Genomic DNA, 22,739 nt, shown 5'->3' with positions numbered 1-22,739 from the left:
AGCTGGTCTAGAACGGCGCAAAAACAGGATCACAAAAAGCACAAAGCAAGGAGCCAAAGCTGAACAGCGCGCTGCACTGACTGGAGAACGTTCACGGTCCAGAGACGAGTGGCGTCAGGTTATGTAGAGGAGCTGGAGTGGCTGATTGGGCTGCTCCCACCTGCTCCTGCACTGCTCCCGCTGATTGCAGATTACCACCAGCTGCTGCCAGCCTCTGTGCACACAAACCTAATCAGAGAGGGAAGGACAGACAGGGGACCCTAGAATCCAGTTCAGTTGTGGTGGAGACAGCAGGACCCATGGTGACCAACGAGTCCAGGATCCTCTCCTCACCTCTGATCTGGTACACGAGGGATGCTCTCCCTTCCAGCTCAGAGGTTTTCTGGGTCAGACGGAGGCAGCATCCGGATAGTGAGGAGGAGGAGGCGTGGCCTGATGAGGCCGATGCCAGCTAACTTCAAGCTTCAAACACTTCAAAACTGAGGCCTTGTCCACACGTAGCAGGGTTTTTGTAAAACCGCATATCCTGTCCCCTCCGTCTAGAAAAAAACGTACGTACACACCACCTCGTTTTTAGAAAAAAACTCCATCCACACCTAACCGCATAAGTGCGTTTTTCAGCACATTCATAAGCATGCCGGACCTTTAGGTGGCAGTAGTTCCCCAAATCCTAGCAAGGTGGTGGAGAATAACTGTCCTTAACGTCGTCCTTCGCCTGTGTTGTTGAATGTGGAGCAGTATCTGGGCTTGTAAAAACAAGCAAGTAAAAAGCGCCTGTACAAGAAACAGCGCCCAAAACCTTGTGAGAGCATCCGTACTGTTACCGAATGTAAACACAGGTCGCATATGTGACGTAAGGACATATTTTGTCGCAGGCGGTGACGTTTCGAAACGCAAAACCCCGGTTACTGATGTCCACATGCAGACGCATAAAACGGAGAATTCGCAAATCTTCACTTTGGTCGGAGTTTTTAAAAAGAATCATTTTTGATGACGTAAATCTGCGTTTTCATGTGGATGATAGGCCGAATCGTAGAAAAATATCTTCGTTTTGTGAGATACCCGGCTACGTGTGGACAAGGCCTGAGTTATCCAGCTGTGAAAACACACAGAACCTGACATAATCCTGTTTACCAATCAAAGATCTATGGCTCAAGGCTGGAAGTCTGGATGAAGACTCAATTACTTGTCCAGAATGATTCAGAAATGGTACTGAATGATCAAAAAATGACTCACAAATTATAGAAAATGACAAATAAAGAATCAAAATGCCCTAAAATGAGTCCAAACTGACTTGTAACTTTTCCAAAACTTGTGAAAATGACAAAATTCATCCGAATTCACTCAAAACACTGTCCTAAATGACCAAAAATGATCAAAAGTGACTCAGTTTTTTCAAATTGACTCACAAATTTGTCCAGAATTATTCAGAAATTGCTCAGAATGACTAAGAAATCTAAAAAGTGACCAAAGAAAGGTTGTGAAAGGAGACCTAAATGGCTTAAAATTCATCCAAACTGACTCGATTACTTGTCCAGAAGGATTCAAAAATGGTATTGAATGACCAAAAAACATAAAAAATGACTCACAAAATGTACAAAATAACAAATAAAGGTCCAAAATGTCCTTTAAGAAAGTGATCACTAACTTTTCTAAAATTTGTCCAAAATGACAAAAATGTATCCCAATTGACTCAAAAAATTGTCCTGAATGACCAAAAAATTGTCAAAAATGACTAAATTCATCCAAATTGACTCAAAAATTCATCCAAAATATGGTCTTAAATACATTTTAAAAATTGCCCACACCAAAAAAGAAATTTTCTGAAACTGCTTCAAATTTGTCCTAAATTACTTGTAACTGATGCAGAATGAGTCCAACTCAAGTTAGCAGACTTTTAGATGCACAAAAAAGCTGCTAAATAACCCTGAAGGCCAGAAGTGGTAGAAGTTGTCGACTAAGAAGAAGCCTGTGACATTTGTACTTCCATGAACATCTACTTATAACTGAAAACTACCATCAAACCTAAGAAACCCAGCTAGTGCAGCTCTGACCTGGAGAGACGACATATCTGCAGCTAAAACCAAAAGTGAAAGTGAGCTGCTGGTACCAGAAAGATCAGATTCCTGGAGGACACGTTCTACATTCACAGTCAGAAATATCTGAACCAGTTTAGAACAAAGAGAAAACATTTCGACAGAACACATGCCGCTCACGAAACGCTTCATAGATGGAGAATTCAGGAAATGCAAACCAGAACTTTTGGCTTTCCACCACAAACTTTTATTTTTACATCTCGCTGACTCTTGGGGATGAAAAACGTAATTAATATTTCCCTTAAAAAAAAAAAAAAAAAAAAAACAGTTTCCAGAAACCTCACACCTCATTGGTCGTTTTTTAAAAGAGTTAAATATGATTTTGTGTTGTTAGTTTTCACTAATTTACACCATTTCCAAACTAAATTTGGGTAAAAATTTTGTGCAAACTGGTCCGTCTTCGTAACTCAGCGAGGTCTCTGGAGGTCACTGGCGCCGGCACAGACTCTTGAGTCAATAAACTAGCGTCGGTTCGGCAACAAAACCAGCAAATAAAACACACACAGATGTCGGTTTGGTCCGAAGTTAAACAGTAACTCAGCAGACACGTCATTTCAAACACACACATTCACACACATTCGATGCAAGAGCCAAAGATGCTGTGCAAAAACACAGACTAACTTCATAAATAATAAAATAGGAGGGAGAATAAAAAATGGTTAAAGATAGATTATTAATAACAACAGTTAAACACTGGCCTCGGGCAGCCACATGACAGAAAATACAAAGAGAAACAATAATAATACATTAAGTAACTGTGACTGCAGACAGCACCAGGTGGACACTGGAACTCCAGCTATTTAAATGCTAAAAGTCTATTATCAAAACGTCTCAAATGAGAAAAGTTCAACCTTTAGATTATCATTAATCCAGCTGTGGACATTCAAGATTTAAGTTCTCTAAGAGCAACATCACAGCTAAGTGATTCATTTACACATTTCTGTTTTGGAAGAAACCCTTTGGCATCCATTTAAAAACGGCACCACTTGCAGGTGGAATTCTTACGAAACAAGTGTCTTAAAACCAAACTGGGTTGATGAAACTCTTTCCATGTCTCAGATGTAACCTTGTATTTCCTTTTTTGGCCACATGTCAGTATAGATTCTCACAATAATCCTTAAAGTTTCAATAGAAGACAGCTAGAGTTGTCTTTTTGGTTCTTGAGGATGTCACACCTTCGTCCAAAAGTCTTCTTCAGTTCTAACTGACTGGTGGGGAGGTACAGGCGTCTATTCTCACCCCCAATTCACATGAGCTGGGGCTCTTTAAAGAACCAAGAATCATCTGAAAAAGAAAAGTCTGGGTAACAGCCCGATACTCACAAGGCCTGTTAAAGACCCACACTGGTCAAAGCTTGTCCATGGACTAAGGCCCGCATGGATCAAGAGGTTTGTCAAAATCAGGTCCTTCCAACTACCCAACACTCACATGAATCTCGGCTTATCAGTGACCCTGTAATCACATGAATGAAGTCTGGATAACAGATTCATATGCATTAAGACTTACCAGCTACCCAAGGCTCACATGAATGAGGTTCCATAATTAGCCAAGGCTGACATGGATCAAAACTGGTCCATGACTTGAAAACAAAGCCTACATGAACCAAGTCCCATCAACAAATCTACATTTCCATGAATCAGGGCTTACAAATGACCCAAGAATCATATGAATTTTGGCTCGTCAGTTTCACATGAAGCCAGGCCAGTCTACCACCCAAAACTTGCATAAATCAAGTCCCATTAGCAACGCAAGATTCACAGAAATCTAGGCTTGGCTTGACAATGACCAAAGGCTCATAAATTTAGACTCATGAGCGTCCCGAGATTCTCATGAAACAAGCCATGAATGGAGGTGAAACTGCCCGAACAGTCATCCCTCCCCAGGCAGATCCACGAGTCTTCATGTCTTGAGTCATGTGAATTCTGGGCCATTAACAAGTCTTGATTCATGTAAGTCTCAGGTCAATACTGAGGCTTGATTTGTGTGAGTTTTGGGTTATCAATGAGCTGTGAGTCGTCTTGGGTGGTAAAGGGGTCTTGATTCCTGCAAGTCTTTGAGCAAGTTGGGGATGAGAATAAATCCCTGGAACCCCCCACTAGACTGTTGGAATGGAGGAAGGTTTTTAAAGAGAAAACATCTTTCAGAACTAAAAACAAATCATGGGGCCTTCTCTTGAAGCACTTAGGACTTGTTTTCAACATGATGGAGAAGGTCATTGTTCTCATCCAGTGAGGGAGTAAGTCCTAAAGGTCTGGACTGCTAACCAGGACCCACTTCTGGTGCTTTCTTTGTGTCTCATTATTAAGGTGCCCACCTTCCCTTTTGTCCCTTCTTGTTTTGTATGGCCATGAATGAAGGATTCCTCTTACTCTTTCATAGCCTGTTACAGTTCTGAGGAAGAGGAAGACGTGAAAGTCCGTTGATGCTCACTCTCCTTGCCACCTGCCCCTGTCCTGGTCCTCCAGCTCCGGCTCCTCCCTGCAGGGTTTGGGTCAGGCTAACTTGGGCGGTGCTGAAGGAGGTTATTCGACCACTTCCAGCAATCTGGAGATTCACCGTTGTGGCGTAACTGGCCTTCTGGTTCCCCTGTTTGGTAGGAGATGAATGGGAGAAGGGTAATGTTGATGGTGTTAAGGTAAACGTGGATGGGACTGAGGATGGGGGAGGTGCTGTGGCGATGATTTCGACCTGAGGCTGTGGTTTGACTTGGGATTGGTGGTGCTGGTAGGTGGTGGGCAGAGGGGAGGTAATTCCTGAGGATGGGGCATTTTGTTCACGAGAGGGTCGAGCAACATAGGCGCAGATCAGCTGACTGCGACAGTGACCCTCCTCCAGCTCTGCATCTCCCCATTCTGATGGACCAGGCGAGGTGAGGATGGTGTGGGATAGAGGGAAGATTGGAACAGGAGCAGAGGCAACAACGGTGGAAGTAGCACTTGTATCAGGGCTATCAGTTCCTTTATATTTGTTGGAAAGCTCACGCACATCTGGCCAGGGCACGCTGGTGAAATGCTGCCCACCGAGGTTGCCTTTACCTGTGGTGAACCTGCTAGGCGAGATTGGGGATTGAAGGCCAGCTCGAGGGCTGAGACAGGACGGTGAGCTGCTGTAGGAGGACCACCCACTCCTTGGACTTATCGGACAGGATTCCTGCTGGTCAAAGGAACTTCGGCCACTGAAACCAAAGGACCTTCGGCTGCCCTCCGCCCAAGACCGACGTAGTCCACTCGCATTGGCCCAGGCTGGGCTTGAAGGACTGTCTGCCAATCCAGAGGAGAACGACCTCCGGAGGCTTTGGGAGGAAGGAGGACAGGATCCAGAAGGGGAAGAAGCTCTGGAACTACTCCGAGGAACAAAAGAAGAAGAGGCAGTGTCCAGTGTAGGTGAGCCTAGCATGGAGGAATAGGAAGGAGAGGGGGAGCAGGAAGCATATCGAGGGTTTCTAGGCTGAGGTGCTGCAACGTTATTGGCCCAGACATTCACTGACACACCAATAGGAGGTGGAGAGAGGATCCGAGGGCTCAGACAGGATGAGGAGGGCCTGGGTAGCTCTAAAGTGAGGCCGAGTGGGTTATAGGAGCTGCCTACTCTCGAGCTCCTCGGGTGGGGAGGTTTGTTCGCCATGGGTGAGGAATAATTATGCTGTGGGGGTGGAGAGCAGATGCGAATAAAGGAGGCCGGGGTCGGGGAGGGTGACGGGGATTGGACTCGGGAGCTGGGTTCTGATGCAGAAAAAGGCCGAGCTACGCGGTTGTGCGACCCCAACCAGAGAGGATCATGGGTTTGTGACGTCTTCTGTGGACTTACTGGCCAACCGCCATTACTGACAGCACCATTGATCACTGTGGTTGAACCTGCTACGTTGTTGTTGTTGTTTGTATTATGATCAATTTTGGAGTGAAGGAATGATGCACGAGGTGTGGAGGAAGAAGAGTAAGGAGGCTGGTGATTGACCATAGATGGGGAAGGAGAACGCTGGGAAAGACACCTTGGATGTTGGTACCCATCTTTAGTGCACCCTAACTGGGCATAAGCAGGTGTGGTGGAGCCCTGTTGACTGGGAGTGAGGTTTGGTGAAGGGGAGCGCTGTCGTAGATGATTTGTGGGCGTGGCTTGTTGGCGTGCTGTGGTGTTGTTCTTTGCCATGCTCTGACTGATGGACTGGCTGATGCAGGAAGCGGCTAAGGATCTGGTAAACGCCGAGGAAGAGGCGACAGGGGAGGAGCATGGAGGAGAGCGGAGGGAGGATGATGTCGGGGAGGATGGAGGCCCGGTTATTGATGATCTTGTTGGAGACGAGGCAGGTGGAGCTCTTATGGAAGAAACCCTGCCAGAAGGAGTTGGAGACAAACAGGACAGAGCCTTGGAGATGGAGTAGCCTCCTTGAGATACAGGGGTGGGAGAGGATGCTGGGATAACCCTGAAGGGTGAGGAGCAGGGAGGTGCTCGGACAGAAGAGGAAGGTGGATGAGGGGAGGAGGCGGCTCTGACAGGAGACGGGGAACGTTGTCGGAGGCTCGGCTTGAAGGCTGAGGGGGCAACGGCGAGGTCCCGATCTGGGGTGGCGGTGGCTGGTCTAGGTCTCTCCACCAGGATCGGATCTTCTGGTTTCCTGGTTAAGAAAGAAAAGATGCATTTCAGTTTTAACATCTATGTTTTGACAGCCAATGTCTAGAAAGCTCTAAATTGTTGGACAACATCCGCAACCCTTGCAATGTTCTCTGACTGCCAGCATGCTACTACCCATAGTCTGGCTGACAGACGATCAAGAAAACTGAAGCAAGGAAACCAGAACTAAACCAAAGAACATCTCGGTGGTCTAAAAACATAGATGCTCTTTCCTGTGTCTCATTAGTATGTGTTGTACTTTTCCTAGCCTTGTTGTATTTGGTTGTGGTTAATGTTGCTCTGTCTCCTAGTGTCACCAATAAATAAAAAAAGTTTTTAGCTTGTGTCTCAGCTTCTTGTGTTTAGTGTTAGTTCTTTGTCTTCTGCGGGCTTAGTATGTACTGTAGCCTCTTTAGTTCCCTGGCTTTCATCTGGTTGGTAAGTTACTTCCCCTGGATTCCTTTGCGTCTTGATACCTGCACCCTTATTTTCCCTTGTAGATTCATTATTGTACGTAACACCATTTTCACCAATCCTCTGGTTTCCTCATGATTCATGTCTGCACTTCAGCTCCAACTCAAACAGTGTTTGATTGGAGTTATGTTGTGTCTCTATGCTGTGGTTGTTTTTGCCCGTTTATGTTGTTTTTTTGTGGTTGTTTTGGTCTTTTTGTGGTCTTTGTGTCTTTCAGTGGAAATTGTCTTTTGTGGTATATTTACCTCTTTTTGTGGTGATTTTTGGTCTTTTGGTGCTGATCTTATGTTTCTTTGTGGTAATTCTGGTCCTTGTTTGGTGATTTGTTCTATTTTTTGGTTAATTTGTCTCTTTTTATGGTAATTTTTCAGCTTTTTCAGTTATTTTAGTGTCAGTTTTTATCAGAACTCAGATATGTTTTTTTCCTCCTAAAATGTCATGTGTCTATCTGCTGGACTGATGAAGTTCTTTTTCTTTTCTTTTTTTTTTTGCTATTAACATTTTATTGTTCTTTTTTAACAACAAAAACAATAACAACCTGCAGTGGGTATTAAAAACAAAAAAAAAATAAAATAAAAACAAGGCTTTCAAACAAAATCTGGTTTCAGAGGTGTTATGTACAGTAACCATTTTGACCAACATTCTTCAAATACATCCATTTGTAATTTTAATTTGTATGTTATTCTTTCCATTATAAAGATCTTGTGAACCACATCAATCCACTCATTAATCGTGGGTCCTTCCTTCCTCATCCATTTTCGAGTGATACTCTTCTTGGCAGCTACTAGCAATACTCTCATCAAAAAAGAGTCCACCTTCCTAAACTTTGTATTTTCCAAATCTCCAAAATACATTGATTTAAAATCTAGGTTTATTTTTTTCCTTAAAGACTACCTCCAGGACCTCATGTATTTCTATCCAAAATGAAGCTACAGAGGGGCAACCCCAAAAGATATGAAAATGGTTTGCCATGTTTTGTCCACACAACCTCCAACAACTGGTTTGGTCTGAATAGTTACATTTTTGAGCTGGTGTACAAAAATAACGAGTCACATTTTTCCAACAAAACTCCCTCCATGAAGGAGCGCTTGTAGCACACCACTGTTGTCTACAAATTCTTTCCCAGTCCTCTGTTGTAAGAGTAAAGTTGCCCTCTGCTTCCCATCTTGTTTTAATGTGTAATGAACTGTGAGCTTTATGATTTTGAATTGCAATATATATCTTTGATGTTATTTTTGGTAAGGGACATCTTTATATGCACTGTGAAATATTTCAAGAATTTTGCCCTTACTAAAATTTGGTTGCTGTTGGAATTTTTTAGTGACAAAATCTCTAATTTGTAGGTATCTAAAATGATCCTGGTTGGTCAATCTAAATTTTTCTTTAAGGTCCTGGAAGCTCATCATTTTCCCTTCTTTAAATAAAGTATAATACATTGTGAGACCTGAGTTACACCACACCTTTAATTTCAAATCAATTTTGCATGGTTCAAATTCTGGATCATAAGAAAACCATTTAAAAAAAGCTGCCTTTTCTTGTATTTTGTATCTTTTTAGTATGTCATTCCATGTCTTGATAGAACTTTTGATCAATAGATTGCTTCTCTTGAAATATTTTTTCATTGAGGGGTCACTTATAAGTATGTTAATCGGAAGTTTACCTGTTAAACTACTTTCTGTCTCCTTCCATTTTGATTTATAACTAGGTTTGCACCAGCCCACTAATGGATGCAGTTGCGCTGCCTTGTAATAATCCAAAAGACATGGCAGAGCAAGTCCTCTGCTTTCTTTTGAGAGTTGCAAGGTGTTACATTTCACTCTTGGCTTTTTGCCTGCCCATACAAATCTGGAAATAATTTTGTCCCATTCTATAAAATAATGATCTGGTTTCTCAATAGGGATTGATTGGAATAAATACAGCATTCTTGGAAGAACATTCATCTTTATAGTATCCACTCTAGAGGTAATGCTCAAAAAAGGTATTAAATTCCATCTATCAATATCTTTGGTAATTTCTTTCTTTAATGGACAATATTTCATTTCCTCTAAGTCATTCAAGTCAGTTGGTATCTGTATACCCAAATATTTAATGGACTTCTTGTCCCAGTTTAATTTGTATACCTGTCTAAGATGTTGAGGAGGGCTGTAATGAAGACAAAGAGCTTGAGTTTTATGCTCATTTAGTTTGTAACCAGAATAAGATCCATATTCTCTCAAAATCCTAAACAGTTCTGGTCGTGTCTCTGTGGGGTTTGACAAATAAACCAACACATCATCTGCAAACAGGGCTAGTTTTTGTTCACCCGTATCCATCTCAATACCCTTGATTTGGTCATTTTGTCGAATGTACTGAGCCAACGGTCCAATAAATATTGCAAAGCAAAGTGGGCTGAGACTACGTCCTTGTCTTGTTGACCTTTCAAGCTCAAATGAGTCAGAGAGCGCACCATTTATTTTCAATCTAGCTGTAGGTTTACTGTATAACGCTTTTAATGTTCTTATAATCAAATCATCAAATCCAAATTTTTCCATAACTTTGAATAAAAATTCCCATCTTACAGAGTCGAAGGCGTTTTTAGCATCCAAACTCAACATTACAGCCTGTATTTTATTCAAATTTATGTTTCTAATAATTTGTATGGATCTTCTAATATTATCATGAGTTTGACGTGACTTAATAAATCCTGTTTGGTGCAATTCAATAATTTTTGGTAGAAGCTTGTCTATTCTCTTAGTTAAAATGCATGTGAATATCTTATGGTCTAAATTTAAGACACTTATTGGTCTATAATTGGAACATTCTAATTTATCTTTGCCCTCTTTAGGTATAATAGAGATTACTGCCTCTGCATGAGGGAGATGTTTCACCTTGATTTAGGACCCAGCTGAAACAGGAGTCAGAACTTCCCTCAGTTTTTTGTACCACTCGGCAGTGAAACCGTCGGGACCAGGGGCCTTATCGGTTTTCAGCCTTCCGATGACAAACTGAATTTCTTCTTTTGTAATTTCTCTTGTAAGTTTTTTATTTTCCTCTCTGTAAGAGTTGGTAGATTTAATAATCTTAATAGGCCCTCCATTTTATGGTCATTGTCTGTACATGGCTGCAAATATAATTTTTCATAATAGCTTTTAAAACAGTCCCTGATTTTATCTGCTTGATGAAATACTTCTTTAGAAATAGGATCCTGTATCTTATAAACCGTGTTTTCTGACCTTTGTTTTCTTAATCTGTAAGCCAGTTGTTTTAAATGTTTAGTTCCCCCTTCATAATAATTTTGCTTAGTGAATAATAATTTTCTTTCAATTTCTTGATTGTGTATTTCCTCTATCTGATTTCTTTTTTTCCTAATTTCAAATTTTGTTTGGTCATCTAAAGTGCTCTTGTGTTTTGTTTCCAATGTTAGTAATTCTGATTGTAATGTCTTAAGTAATTCAGTCCTTTGCTTTTTCAAGTAGGCAGTTTTTGCTATTACTCTTCATCTCATCACGGCGTTACAGGCGTCCCAAACCATTGGTGGAGCTGTCTCACCATTATTATTTATTTGTAGATATTCAAATATTTCTTTTGAGAACTGATCACGTTTTATTGTTGAGAACACTATTATTCAATCTCCAGTGTATAGTTTTTCTGCTTTGAATCCTTTTTATAATTAAACATAGAGGGGAGTGGTCTGAAATATCCCTAGCTCCAATCGAACATTCTTGTATTCTATTTAAGTCTGTACTAAAGGCAAAGAAGTAGTCGATTCTTGAATAGGAAGAATATGGGGCTGAGTAAAAAGTATAATCTCTATTTGTTGGTTTTAAATGCCTCCAGATATCGACAAGACTGTTTCGGACAGCATAAGATTCATTTTCTTTGTAGTTTTTTGTGATTGAAAGGTTCTACTTCCAGCTGAATCCATATATGGATTTAAGGTCATGTTAAAATCACCTCTGCACACAAGTATTCCTTGTGCTTCTGTAACTGCTCTATCTCCAATCTGTGTATATTGGTCTGATTTAGAACCAGGAGGGACATATACATTATAAAAACTAAATATCTCTCCATCCAACTGCCCTTTAACCATCACATAAGTTCCTTAATTGTTAATTGCTGAAAGATGTTCAAAGGTAGCAGTACCTGATATTAAAATTACCACTCCTCTCGTGTTTTGCCAAATCTGAAGAGAAAAAAAACATGTTTAAAGCCCTGCCTTTTTAGTTTCTCATGTTCTAAGCCTGCCCTATGAGTCTCTTGTAGAAAGGCAACGTCTATTTTCTCCCTTTTTAATTTATTTAGTATTTTGCCTTGCTTGAATGGACTCTGGAGTCCACTGACATTAAGAGAAAGTACCTTGATCATTTACAAATTTTGGGATAACTCCATTTGAAAGTTGGTCAAGCATTCTTTAAGTACAAGCATAATAATCAGCCTGAAACCTTTAAATGTGCAACATATAATACCCACTGTTAACTGAGAACAAACGCACACAAAACGCAACGAAACGTAAAATAAAGTCTCTCGTCTTCTTCATCTATTTTTGTGGTGATTTGGAGTCATTCTGTGGTATTTTTGCATCTTTTTGTGCTGATTTGTGTCTGTTTGTGGTAATTTGGACCCTGTTTGTGGTGATTTTGTCTGTTTTTGTGGTTATTTTGTGTCTTTTCGTGGTAGTTTTGGCCTTTTAGTGATCATTTTGCATCTTTCAGTGGAAATTTTGAGTTTTTTTGTGGTAAATTTACATGTTTTTGTTCTGATTTGGAGTCATTTTGTGGTAATTTTGCATCTTTTTCTGCTGATTTGTGTCTGTTTGTGGTAATTTGGACCCTGTTTGTGGTGATTTTGTCTGTTTCTGTGGTTATTTTGTGTCTTTTCGTGGTAGTTTTGGCCTTTTAGTGATCATTTTGCATCTTTCAGTGGAAATTTTGAGTTTTTTTGTGGTAAATTTACATGTTTTTGTTCTGATTTGGAGTCATTTTGTGGTAATTTTGCATCTTTTTCTGCTGATTTGTGTCTGTTTGTGGTAATTTGGACCCTGTTTGTTGTTAATTTGTCTCTTTTTGTGGTAATTCTTCAGCTTCTTCCAGTTATTTTAGTGTCAGTTTTAATCAGAACTCAGATGTGTTTCTCCTCCTAAATGTCATGGTTCTATCTGCTGGACTGATGAAGTTCTGAGGCTCAGAAATGATGGAAAAATTCCATTAAAAAGTGATAAATCTGGACCTTCAAGGACCTGGAACTCTGGAAATATTCCCAGGATGAAGGTAGAACTCTGATCATTAATAAAGTTACTGGAGATACAGAACCAGATGGTTCTCAGGAGGTTCTGGTTGGATGGTTTCACAGATTTGCAGACGTACCTGAGGTCACAGTCGATGCTCCAGGATTCACATGAAGCCCGTTGGCTCAGAGCCGTCGGCAGATCTGTGGGTCTCTGGCTGGTGAACGTTGGGAGAAGATCTACTGACGGTACCGATGGAGGTCGAGTCGGGGCAGGATGTGATTCTGGGATCTGAACCTCTCTGGTTGTGCTGGTTTCTGCGACCTCCTGGGATGCTGGAGGAAGAAGCTCATCATCCGTCTGCAGCTTGTTGAACCTCGAAGACTCGTTCAGATCATCTGACGTGTGGCTCGGAGGCTCGTCTGTCTTCGGCCTTCCGGGGGCCGAGGCGGCTCCCTCTGCCCAGAGAGGAGCCTCGTTCTGGGGCTGCACTCGGCCCGGCGCTGGGCGAGGCGTCATGGAGGTCCAGTCCTCCGCCTGGATCTGGATCTCTCCGGCACAGACTCTCACATCTTTGGGAATCTTCTGCTCTTGTTGTGCAGCTGCTGCTTGTTGCTCATCTTGTTTCCGCTGAGGATTCTTTGGCTCTTTAGCGACGTCGGCAGATGTTGGATCTTCTCCGGATGAGTAAACAGGAAGTACAGGATTCTGCTCCAACCTGCACAAAGAAGGAGAATCGATCAAACCTGACACTAATTACATGATTATATATATTATAGTAAAGATAAACATTAGCCGTACAGCAGGATCCAGGCGCTTGTGTATATTTTCCCACAGAAATCTGTTTCCAGATTCGCTGCTTGTTTTATTAGGAGGATAAAGTTTTTAAATGAGGTATGTTTGGTGCATTTGCTCAGTTTTCCACCTCAGCAGCAAAATCAGTAAAGCAGATGCTGAAAGCGTATCGATATTTTACACCTACTCGTGTTTTAATCGGCTCATTTTGTCCGAAACACCAACATGTAGTCCCGTCTAAGAACCAAAAATTATATTTATTTACTTCTTTTGGTTTAAAATCCTCTCTGGAAAACATGAAATGTGGTTTTTCTGAAACATCGTGATGATTTTCAGCACAGAACTTCAATAAATTGACTTAATAATTAATGATTCTACAACGATTTGGGCGATTTTGCATTGAATTTAAGAAATTATTTTAAGAAAGCTGAGAAAAGACCCTTTTTAATGTGATGAAACGCTGGAAAGATTCAGAAAAATAGTCTTTCTTTGCGTTTGTGCAAAGTTTTTGCTCAGAATCATCTTTGAAAATTTAGTAGTTTTATCGAAATTATTGTCATTTTGGACACTGTCCAGTTATTTTAGATAATTTTTTTATCATTTCAGACAAAATTTTGATTTAATTTGTAAGAAATTATTGACATTTTGGGCAGGTCTGATCATTTTGGACAGATTTTGGCTCATTTAAAACATATTTTGTCAATTTTTGAGTTAATTTAGGCAATTATTCAGGAGTTTTGAGGAAATTGTCGTAATTTTAGACAAATTTTTATTAATTTTAAACACATTTTTGTCACTTTGGAAAAGTGTTGAGTCAACTTGGAAAATTTCTGAGTAAGTCTGGGCAAATATCTGACTAATTTTATAGAAATTATTATCATTTTGGGCAAACTTATGAGTTTCCTAGCATTTTTTGGACAAATTTCAAGTAATTTTGGATACATTCTTATCATTTCAGATAAAATTTGACTAATTTTGGATTAAATTTGAAGAAATTATTGCCATTTTCAGCAGATCTAATTGTTTTTAGACAGTTTTTGAGTAGTTTTGAAAAAATTATTGTCATTTCAGACAAATGTTTGAGAAAATTTGGAGAATTCTGAGTAGAAATTATTGTCATTTTAGACAAACTTTGAATTCCTGAACAACTTTGGACACATTCTCCAGCAAACCATGACCTGGTACAAGACGAAGATCCTTGTTTTGCTCAATATCGTCCTTTCTATCACTGAAATATTGTTGTTTTTGCAGCCAAATCTTTCTTTTCAGTGTTTCTCTACTCGTTCTTCTGTGCACATGTGGAGCCTGCAGGTCAACAAACTGTTTTTCTTTTTTAACATGAAATTAATGAATAAATACGATATGGGACACTTTAAAAGGGACTAAACTATGTTCTATTATGCGGATTAGTCAAGAAAAATGAAAAAGAAAACCAAGCGTCAGTGTTCTCTTCTCATTAGTGGGGAGAACTTTGTAAGATTTGTTGTCTTTGTAACTACTATAAACACTTATAAAGCTCAAAAGGAACTAGATTTTTGAAAGAAATTAAATGATAAGATTATAGAACAATAAATAGAACAGTCGAAATATTTTCAAGATGTTTTAGTCCTTTGAACATGACCAGAAACATGTTGGTTAACCCATAAAGTTGCTCTATTTCCTGGAAGTGTTGCTGTTTTACTTTGAGGTTAACACCAACTACTCACCGCTCAGTTTTCGGTTTCTCTTCGGTAAATGAAAACACGTTTTGATTTGACGTCAGGAGGTCGCCACTGGCTGAAGAGCACAAACTGGTGCTCTGATCTTCAGGTTCTATTCTGATGGAATGAATGGATGCTGCGGAAGTTGAGAATGTTTCAGTGGATGGATTCTCCCAGAGTGTCGTGGAGGTGTGGAACATTTCCACGATGGAGTCTCTGGTCAAAGCGGAGATGAAGTCTCTGGGCCTGGACAGGGTGAATCCATTGGTCTGCTGGTGACAGGCTGGCATCAGTTGTTCTTTGACGACCACGTGACCAAACAGCAGAGGCTCACAGGGCGCCATCACCAACTCCTGGATATCTACAAGAGAACAAGAAAAAAATCACTATTTTGTACCATCAGTAGGACTCTAAGGGTGATAAAGACTTTGGACTTGAGGCTCCGGCTATCTCCAAGAAACCCCAAGTCACTGCATCTCAGAAGTTCAACCTACCACATGGCAGGCTCTCGGCTCTCTTTATCGTCTTCTCTTCGTGGATCTTTTGGCCCTCCCGACCTGTAGTTTGAGTTTGGCTGTAAGTTCCGGTTTGGTTCTGGGTTTTAGTTTGGATCCTCGACAGCTGCGTTACAGTTTGGTTCTGAACTTTGGTCTCAGAATGAGTTTGGGTTCCACATTTATTCTCTGATTGACCGATTTGTGTTTGGAGCTGGTGGTGCTTAGTTTGACTCTGAGCCGAGAGTCCGGACAGTCTGGTCGAGACCCACGATTGGTTGAATACAGTACTGGCCCGCTTATGATGCAGCGGGACCTTCATAGTGCTGGCTTTGGCACTGTACATCCGCGCCAAAGTTTGAACTTTGCTTAGAATTCGCTCTGAGTTTTCTATCAGTACAGGATCCACTGTAGGGTTCGCCTCAAACAACCCGATACCGGCTACATCCGATCCCATGTTCTCAAACAAAGCCCGGTTAGCAGTGACGATCCTGGAGTGACGGGACCACCGGCCCACTTTTATCTGACTGGGAAGACCCTTGAGGTTCCCACTGGTCTTAGCCAGGTCTCTGTTTTTGGTTTCAATCCAAATGGACTGGGTTTTGGTGTCAGGTTTTTGGCACTGTTCTGCAGTTTGCTTAGAGGGTTCTTTGTGGGTTGTGTTTGGTTCTGCTAGATTAGGTTCATACCCATTCATAAGTGGTTGGGTTCCAGCACTAGTTTCAGTTGCTTCATCTTTGGCCTGTCTGGTAACAGATGGACCTTCCTGTTCCCCAGAAACACTCGTCGTCTCTTCCGGTCTTTCCTTGAGTCCTTCCTCTGATGACCTTTTGTAGATGTTTTCATCCTCATCCTGAATCTCATCTACGATGGGCCTGTCTCGGTTTGACTCTTGATTCGAACCCTCTTGGTTTTTGGTCTCCTCATCTTGCATCACAGTAAACTCGACTGCATCAAAATCTGGGCAGGTTATTGGTTTATCAGCTGGTCCATCCCCTCCTAGATCTGCTGTGTTCGGTGTTGTGGGAGATGTGGGACTGGTGGAGGAACAGGGTTCCTCATCCAATGTGTCAGTTGCCTCACATGTGGACCCCCCAGTCTCCGGCTCCTCCTGGGGTCCACCCACATCGAAGCGAGACACCGACTCCCTCACCAAACCAGAGGGGATCTGAGAGAAACTGTTCCTCCTTCTGGACGCCACTCCTTCCCCGAGCTCTTCTTCCTCCTCTGCCTCGTCATCCTCTTCGGCCTCGGCTGCTGCTTCGTAGTAGCTCCGGATCTTTTCGATGATCTTCTTGTCTCGCTTGGTGAGGTTGGAGCTCCTTGTTGGTGGCTGCCGGGTCTGGACGGGCTGATGAAGATGATCTGGATCTGGGGAGCAATCGGTGTTCGCCCCTTCCCTGGGAGTACTGTCCTCTGCTTCCACCTCTGCAGAGATGGAGGGATGAAGATCTGATGTTGGGGGTTCGTCTTCATCTACACTTGCTTTCGTCTCTTGTTTATCTTCTTCCACTATTTCTTCTTCTTCTTCTTGCATCACCTCAGCTTCCTTTTCAGCTTGACTTGTTGCTTCTGGAACTTCTTGGATGTTGTTTGCCTCATTTTCAGCCGTTTGACTTTGAGGAGTTGAATCAGCCTCCACCTCTGCTGGTTCCTGCTGCCGTTGCATTGCGGGAGTTTGTTCTGGGCTGGAGGGGCAGGTGACTGGGGGTAGGGGGCAGGTGAAGTTGGTCTGGGTAGATGGAGACTGGCTCTCTTTGGGCTGATCCTGGTAGAAAAGTATGACAACAGGGTTTAAAAGCTGCTCAAACTACGATGAACACGAGAATTAACTAAAGGATTGAAGTCGGGTTGGTGCAACCTTTGGAGGACATCCGTCAATCAAAATATTCGGGTCAGTTCGTGTCACTTCAGACAGAATTTGTTATTTGGTGCTCAAGACTAAGTTCTGTAAATCAGTGGGCCTAAATTTTGAGAATTTTTGTGAACTTTTGTTAGTTTCTCCCTCAGAAAAACATATTTTTTAACACTCAACATCTCCAGAAATAAAACTCCCATAGCCCATGTTTTACCAAACAGCCCCAGAGCATGATACTGCCACCACCGTGCTTGAAGGCGGTGCCGGTATTATGCTCTGGGGCTGTTCTGCTGCCAGTAAAATGGTGCTTTTCACAAAGTAAATGAAATAATGTAACAATAGTTGGATGTTTCCACAAGACGATGATTCCAAGCACACATTTAAGGTGGTAAAAAAACGGTTAACCAGTCTCCAGACTTCCTTAAATGGACCAAACCCTGGTATTACAGAACAGAACAGCGTTTTCTCACCGTGGCATCGCTGTGGATGGCAGTGAAACCTTCTCTGGCTCTGCTCTGGTTGATGAACTCCAGGATCTCCTCAGTGATGGACAGAGTGGGAGGAGGGCTGAGGGGCGTCAACTCCTCTTCCTCCTCTTCCTCCTCAGTCAAACAGAAGAGATTTGATTTGAATGCAACACAGGAAGCAGAAACACACTTTTGTCATTTTGGAAAATGTTTAATCATTTTGGATCATTTCCAAGTAAGTCTGGACAAATTTAAAGTTTTCCTTGATAATTTTTGTCATCTGGGATAAATTCAGAATAAATCTGAACAAATTATTGTCATTTTGGACAAACGTTTGAGTAATTTTAGAGAATTTTGGGTACTTTTATAGAAACTATTGTGATTTTGGACAAATTTCAAGTCATTTTAGATACATTTTTATCATTTCAGACAAAAGTTTGACTAACTTTGAAGAAATTATTGCTATTTAGGATGGATGCCATCAGTTTTCGACAATTTTTGAGTAAGTTTCAACAAATTTTTGTCATTTTGGGAAAATGTTGAGATATTAGGGTAATTTTTGAGTAATTCTATGGAAATTATTGTCATTTTGGACACATTTCAAGTCATTTTAGATACATTCTCATCATTTCAGACAAAATTTTGACTAATTTTGGTTTAATTTTGAAGATATTACCATTTTGGACAATTTTTGAGGGATTTTGGACCTTTTTGAGGAGTTCAGAAGAAACTATTGTCATTTTAGACAAATTTTAAGTCATTTTAGACAAATTTTAAATTATTTTAGACACATTTTTGTCATTTTGAAGATTTTTGAGTCATTTTGGATCATTTCTGAGTTAGTAAGTTATTCTGGATAATTTTTGTCATCTTGGATAAATTCAGACTCAGTTTGGAGTAAATTTGAACAAATTATCGGCATTTTAGAAACCCATCCATCCATTATCTATACACCTCTTAATCCTCACTAGGGTCATGGGGGGCTGGAGTCTATCCCAGCTGACTCAGGTGAAGGCAGGGGACACCCTAGACAGGTCACCAGTCTGTCACAGGGCTACATACAGAGACAAACAATCACTCTCACATTCACACCTACGGGCAATTTAGAATGATCAATTAACCTCAGCATATTTTTGGACTGTGGGAGGAAGCCGGAGTACCTGGAGAAAACCCACGCATGCACAGGGAGAACATGCAAACTCCATGCAGAAAGATCCCGGGAAAGCCGGGACGTGAACCAGGGATCTTCTAGCTGCAAGGTGAAAGTGCTAACCACTACACCACTGTGCAGCCCCCATTTTAGAAACATTTTTAATAATTTTAAACACATTTCTGTCTTTCTGGAAAATTCTGGAGTCTTTCGGACAATACTGAGTCTATCAGGATCATTTCTGAGCAAGTCTCAACAAACTAAAAATTATTCTGGATAATTTTTGTCATCCCGGACAAATTCAAGGCAAATCTGTACAAATTCTTGTCATTTTTGACAAATGTTTGAGTAATTTTAGAATATTTTGAGTAGTTTTATAGAAACTATTGTGATTTTGGACACATTTCAAGTCATTTTAGATACATTTTTATCATTTCAGACAATAATTTTGACTAATTTTTGTTTAATTTAGAAGAAAATATTGTCATTTTGGGCAGATCTGATCATTTTTGGACCATTTTTGAGTAGTTCTGAAAAAATTGACATTTTAGACAAATTTCTGACTAATTTTAGAGAACTCTGAGTAGTTTTATAGAAATTACTGTCATTTTAGACAAATTTTGAATTTCTCAGCAATTTTGAACAAATTTCAGGTCATTTTACATACATTCAGACACAATTTAGAAGAAATTTTTGCGGTTTTAGGTAGATTTGATCACTTTTAGACAATTTCTGAGTCATTCTAAATAAATTTTCTGTAAAATGTTTGAAGAGTTTTGAAGAAATTATTGTCACTTTAGACAAACTTTGAGCCATTTTAGACAAATTTAGAATAATTTTAAACATATTTTTGTCATTTTGAAAAAACGCTGAGTCATTTTGGAGATTTTTGAGTCAGTTTGCACAATTTTTGATTGCTTTTTGTTTCATTTTTGTCATTTTGTGCACATTTCTGTAGCTTTTGGGACACATTTTGAGTAGTTTTGAACAAAGCCACAGAATAGAGAGGACACAAATAAATAAAAGATTTAACTATCTATGGTATTATTTCCAGCGTTGGTGACACCTGTAGACATTAATAAATCACCTCTTCCTCTCGGCTGATCCTCAGCTGTGGCATCGGTTCATCTCGTTCGGTTTCCACCTCAATGACGGATGAAGCCAAAGTGCTGCTGCTGCCTGCTGAACCCAGACTGTCGGCGTGACACAACTCACCTTCGCTGCCGGCTGGCTGCCAGAAAACACCGACAAGGATTTATTTATACAACGCAGATTTACAGAACATCTAGACCTCTATGAACACCTGGACCTCCATGAACACCTGGACCTCTATGAACATCTAGACCTCTATGAACATCTAGACCTCTATGAACATCTAGACCTCTATGAACATCTAGACCTCTATGAACATCTAGACCTCTATGAACATCTAGACCTCTATGAACATCTAGACCTCTATGAATATCTAGACCTCTATGAACACCTAGACCTCTATGAACACAGAGACCTCTATGAATATCTAGACCTCTATGAACATCTAGACCTCTATAAACATCTAGACCTCTATGAACATCTGGACCTCTATGAATATCTAGACCTCTATGAACATCTAGACCTCCATGAACACCTGGACCTCTATGAACATCTAGACCTCTATGAACATCTAGACCTCTATGAACATCTAGACCTCTATGAACATCTAGACCTCTATGAACATCTAGACCTCCATGAAAATCTAGACCTCCATGAATATCTAGACCTCTATGAATATCTAGACCTCTATGAACATCTAGACCTCCATGAAAATCTGGACCTCCATGAACATTTAGACCTCCATGAACATCTAGACCTCTATGAACATCTAGACCTCTATGAATATCTAGACCTCTATGAACATCTAGACCTCTATGAACATCTGGACCTCCATGAACATCTAGACCTCTATGAACATCTAGACCTCTATGAACATCTAGACCTCTATGAATATCTAGACCTCTATGAATATCTAGACCTCTATGAACATCTAGACCTCCATGAAAATCTAGACCTCCATGAACATTTAGACCTCCATGAACATCTAGACCTCTATGAACATCTAGACCTCTATGAACATCTAGACCTCCATGAACATCTAGACCTCCATGAACATCTAGACCTCTATGAACATCTAGACCTCTATGAACATCTAGACCTCCATGAACACCTAGACCTCCATGAACATCTAGACCTCTATGAACATCTAGACCTCTATGAACATCTAGACCTCTATGAACATCTAGACCTCTATGAACTCCAGGTTCTGGTTCCTACCAATGAGTCCACATCAACATTTAGTCAAAACATCTATAAACTGGAACCTTGTCTGGTCAAACTTTCCTCACATCAGATTCTACTGATGTTAGAACCTTAAAGGTTGGAGAAATGTGGACCAAAGACTGTATTTTAGTAGAAATATGGATCTATCCATTTATGTACACTTACAGGAACTTCATGGAGACACTAAACCAGCCTGGTTTGAATTTTTTAAACTTATTTTGTACCAATAATAGTTCATTTAGTCATTTTTAGCTATTGTTTACTAATATTTGACCCATCTTGGACAACTTTCAACTTACGTTGGACACATTTTGAGTCATTTTTAAAAAGTTTTCACAAATTTTGGACAAATTTCAATTCCTTTCTGACATTTTTTACACAATGTGGGCATGTTTCAAGTCATGTCTAACAAATATTGAGTCATTTTGCACAATTTTAATACATTTTTGCCATACCTACCACACACACCAAATCCTTAAAAAGTTGGTGAAATGTCGACCAAAGGCTGTATTTTCGTAGAAATATGGATCCATCCATAGATAGACACTGACAGGAAATTTATGGAGCCACTATATCAATGTAGATTGAAGATTTTGCGTTGTTTTTCCATTTTCAAGAGCCAATAGTTACTCGTTTTTGTCATTTTCGACAATTTTTTTATTCATTTTGGCCAATTTTAGCATAATTTCTGTCAACTTTTAATCATTTTGAACTGGTTTCATGTCATTTAGGACTAATTTTGAATCATTGTGGAGGATTTTTACTCATTCTGGACAGGTTACAAGTCATTTTGGTCAAATTTTAAGTCAATTTGGACATTTTTAAAAATCATTTCTGACAATTTTCATATCAGAATGTCAAAACTGGAACTTTGCTGCATCAAAGTTTCCACAAATCAAATTCTACCAACGTCAGAGCCTCATAAGTTGCACTTTTTTCCCTTTTGAAGGACCAATAACTAAACGTTCATTCTCTGTTGGATCCATTCAATCATTCTGATCTACTATAAACTATTCTGTCTGAGTTCTCACTACATTTTGTGGCTGGTGGAGTTTTATTTCTGGGGATATTAAACCCTTATTCAGTCAAAATATTCTACAGACTGAATTTATTCATCCTTCATCAGAGTGAATAAAACATCTTCTTACCTTCAGAGCTGCTGGTTCCACAGAATCATGGAGATGTTGGAGAGAACAGAGAGACAGATATGTTATCAGAGTGTCTGACAGGCGTTTAATCGCTTCACATAAAAACAGAGAAAATAAAATCCTCAGAGGTTTGTTTCATCACTGTTCAGCTGCTGAGGAGCCAAAATCTACCAGCTGCTGCCAGAAAGTCCAGACGTCTGCAAGAAGCTACGCAACAACCTCAGAAACTGTGTGGAGAACCAAGTCTGGACGTCCTGCCGTTCAAACGCTGTTTAATCTGAGGATTTACGTCATTAATTATGAAGTAAATGTTTGCTGTGGTGAGCAGGAAGAACTTCTGTAACGATTCTGACTGCAGCTGAAGGACTCCAAATTTATCTAAAATTTATGTAAAATGACTAAATCTGGTCTAATATTATTTAAAGATCTG

At 40.4% G+C, this 22,739-nt stretch overlaps 1 protein-coding gene across 1 annotated transcript; it reads right to left on the bottom strand.

Annotated features, from left to right (window-relative positions):
* Window positions 1–2,315: 2,315 nt before the first annotated feature.
* Window positions 2,316–22,732, bottom strand: LOC129349317 (mucin-2-like). The gene is made up of 7 exons (XM_055012268.1): window positions 22,310–22,732; window positions 19,933–20,076; window positions 17,699–17,827; window positions 15,371–17,138; window positions 14,883–15,237; window positions 12,521–13,099; window positions 2,316–6,708 (listed from the first exon to the last, which is right to left on the bottom strand). The coding sequence occupies exons 2-7, from the start codon at window positions 19,963–19,965 to the stop codon at window positions 4,470–4,472; spliced, it is 5,103 nt and encodes a 1,700-aa protein (XP_054868243.1). The 5' UTR covers window positions 19,966–20,076; window positions 22,310–22,732; the 3' UTR covers window positions 2,316–4,469.
* Window positions 22,733–22,739: the final 7 nt, after the last annotated feature.

The sequence above is a fragment of the Amphiprion ocellaris genome, chromosome 7 (assembly GCF_022539595.1).
Source record: "Amphiprion ocellaris isolate individual 3 ecotype Okinawa chromosome 7, ASM2253959v1, whole genome shotgun sequence".
NCBI classification, from domain to species: Eukaryota; Metazoa; Chordata; class Actinopteri; family Pomacentridae; genus Amphiprion; species Amphiprion ocellaris.
The sequence above is the reverse complement of the archived record's forward strand: the minus strand, read 5'-3'. Positions and strand labels throughout refer to the sequence as shown.

What these genes read in the sequence shown, in the direction of transcription:
- LOC129349317 (XM_055012268.1), bottom strand. Translation starts at nt 19,965, where the DNA reads ATGCCACAGCTGAGGATCAGCCGAGAGGAAGAG. An exon ending in AGCCGAGAGCCTGCCATGTG is followed by an intron (nt 15,238 to 15,370) that starts GTAGGTTGAACT and finishes GTTCTCTTGTAG; the next exon opens with ATATCCAGGAGTTGGTGATG. An exon ending in AGCATCGACTGTGACCTCAG is followed by an intron (nt 6,709 to 12,520) that starts GTACGTCTGCAA and finishes TTTCTTAACCAG; the next exon opens with GAAACCAGAAGATCCGATCC.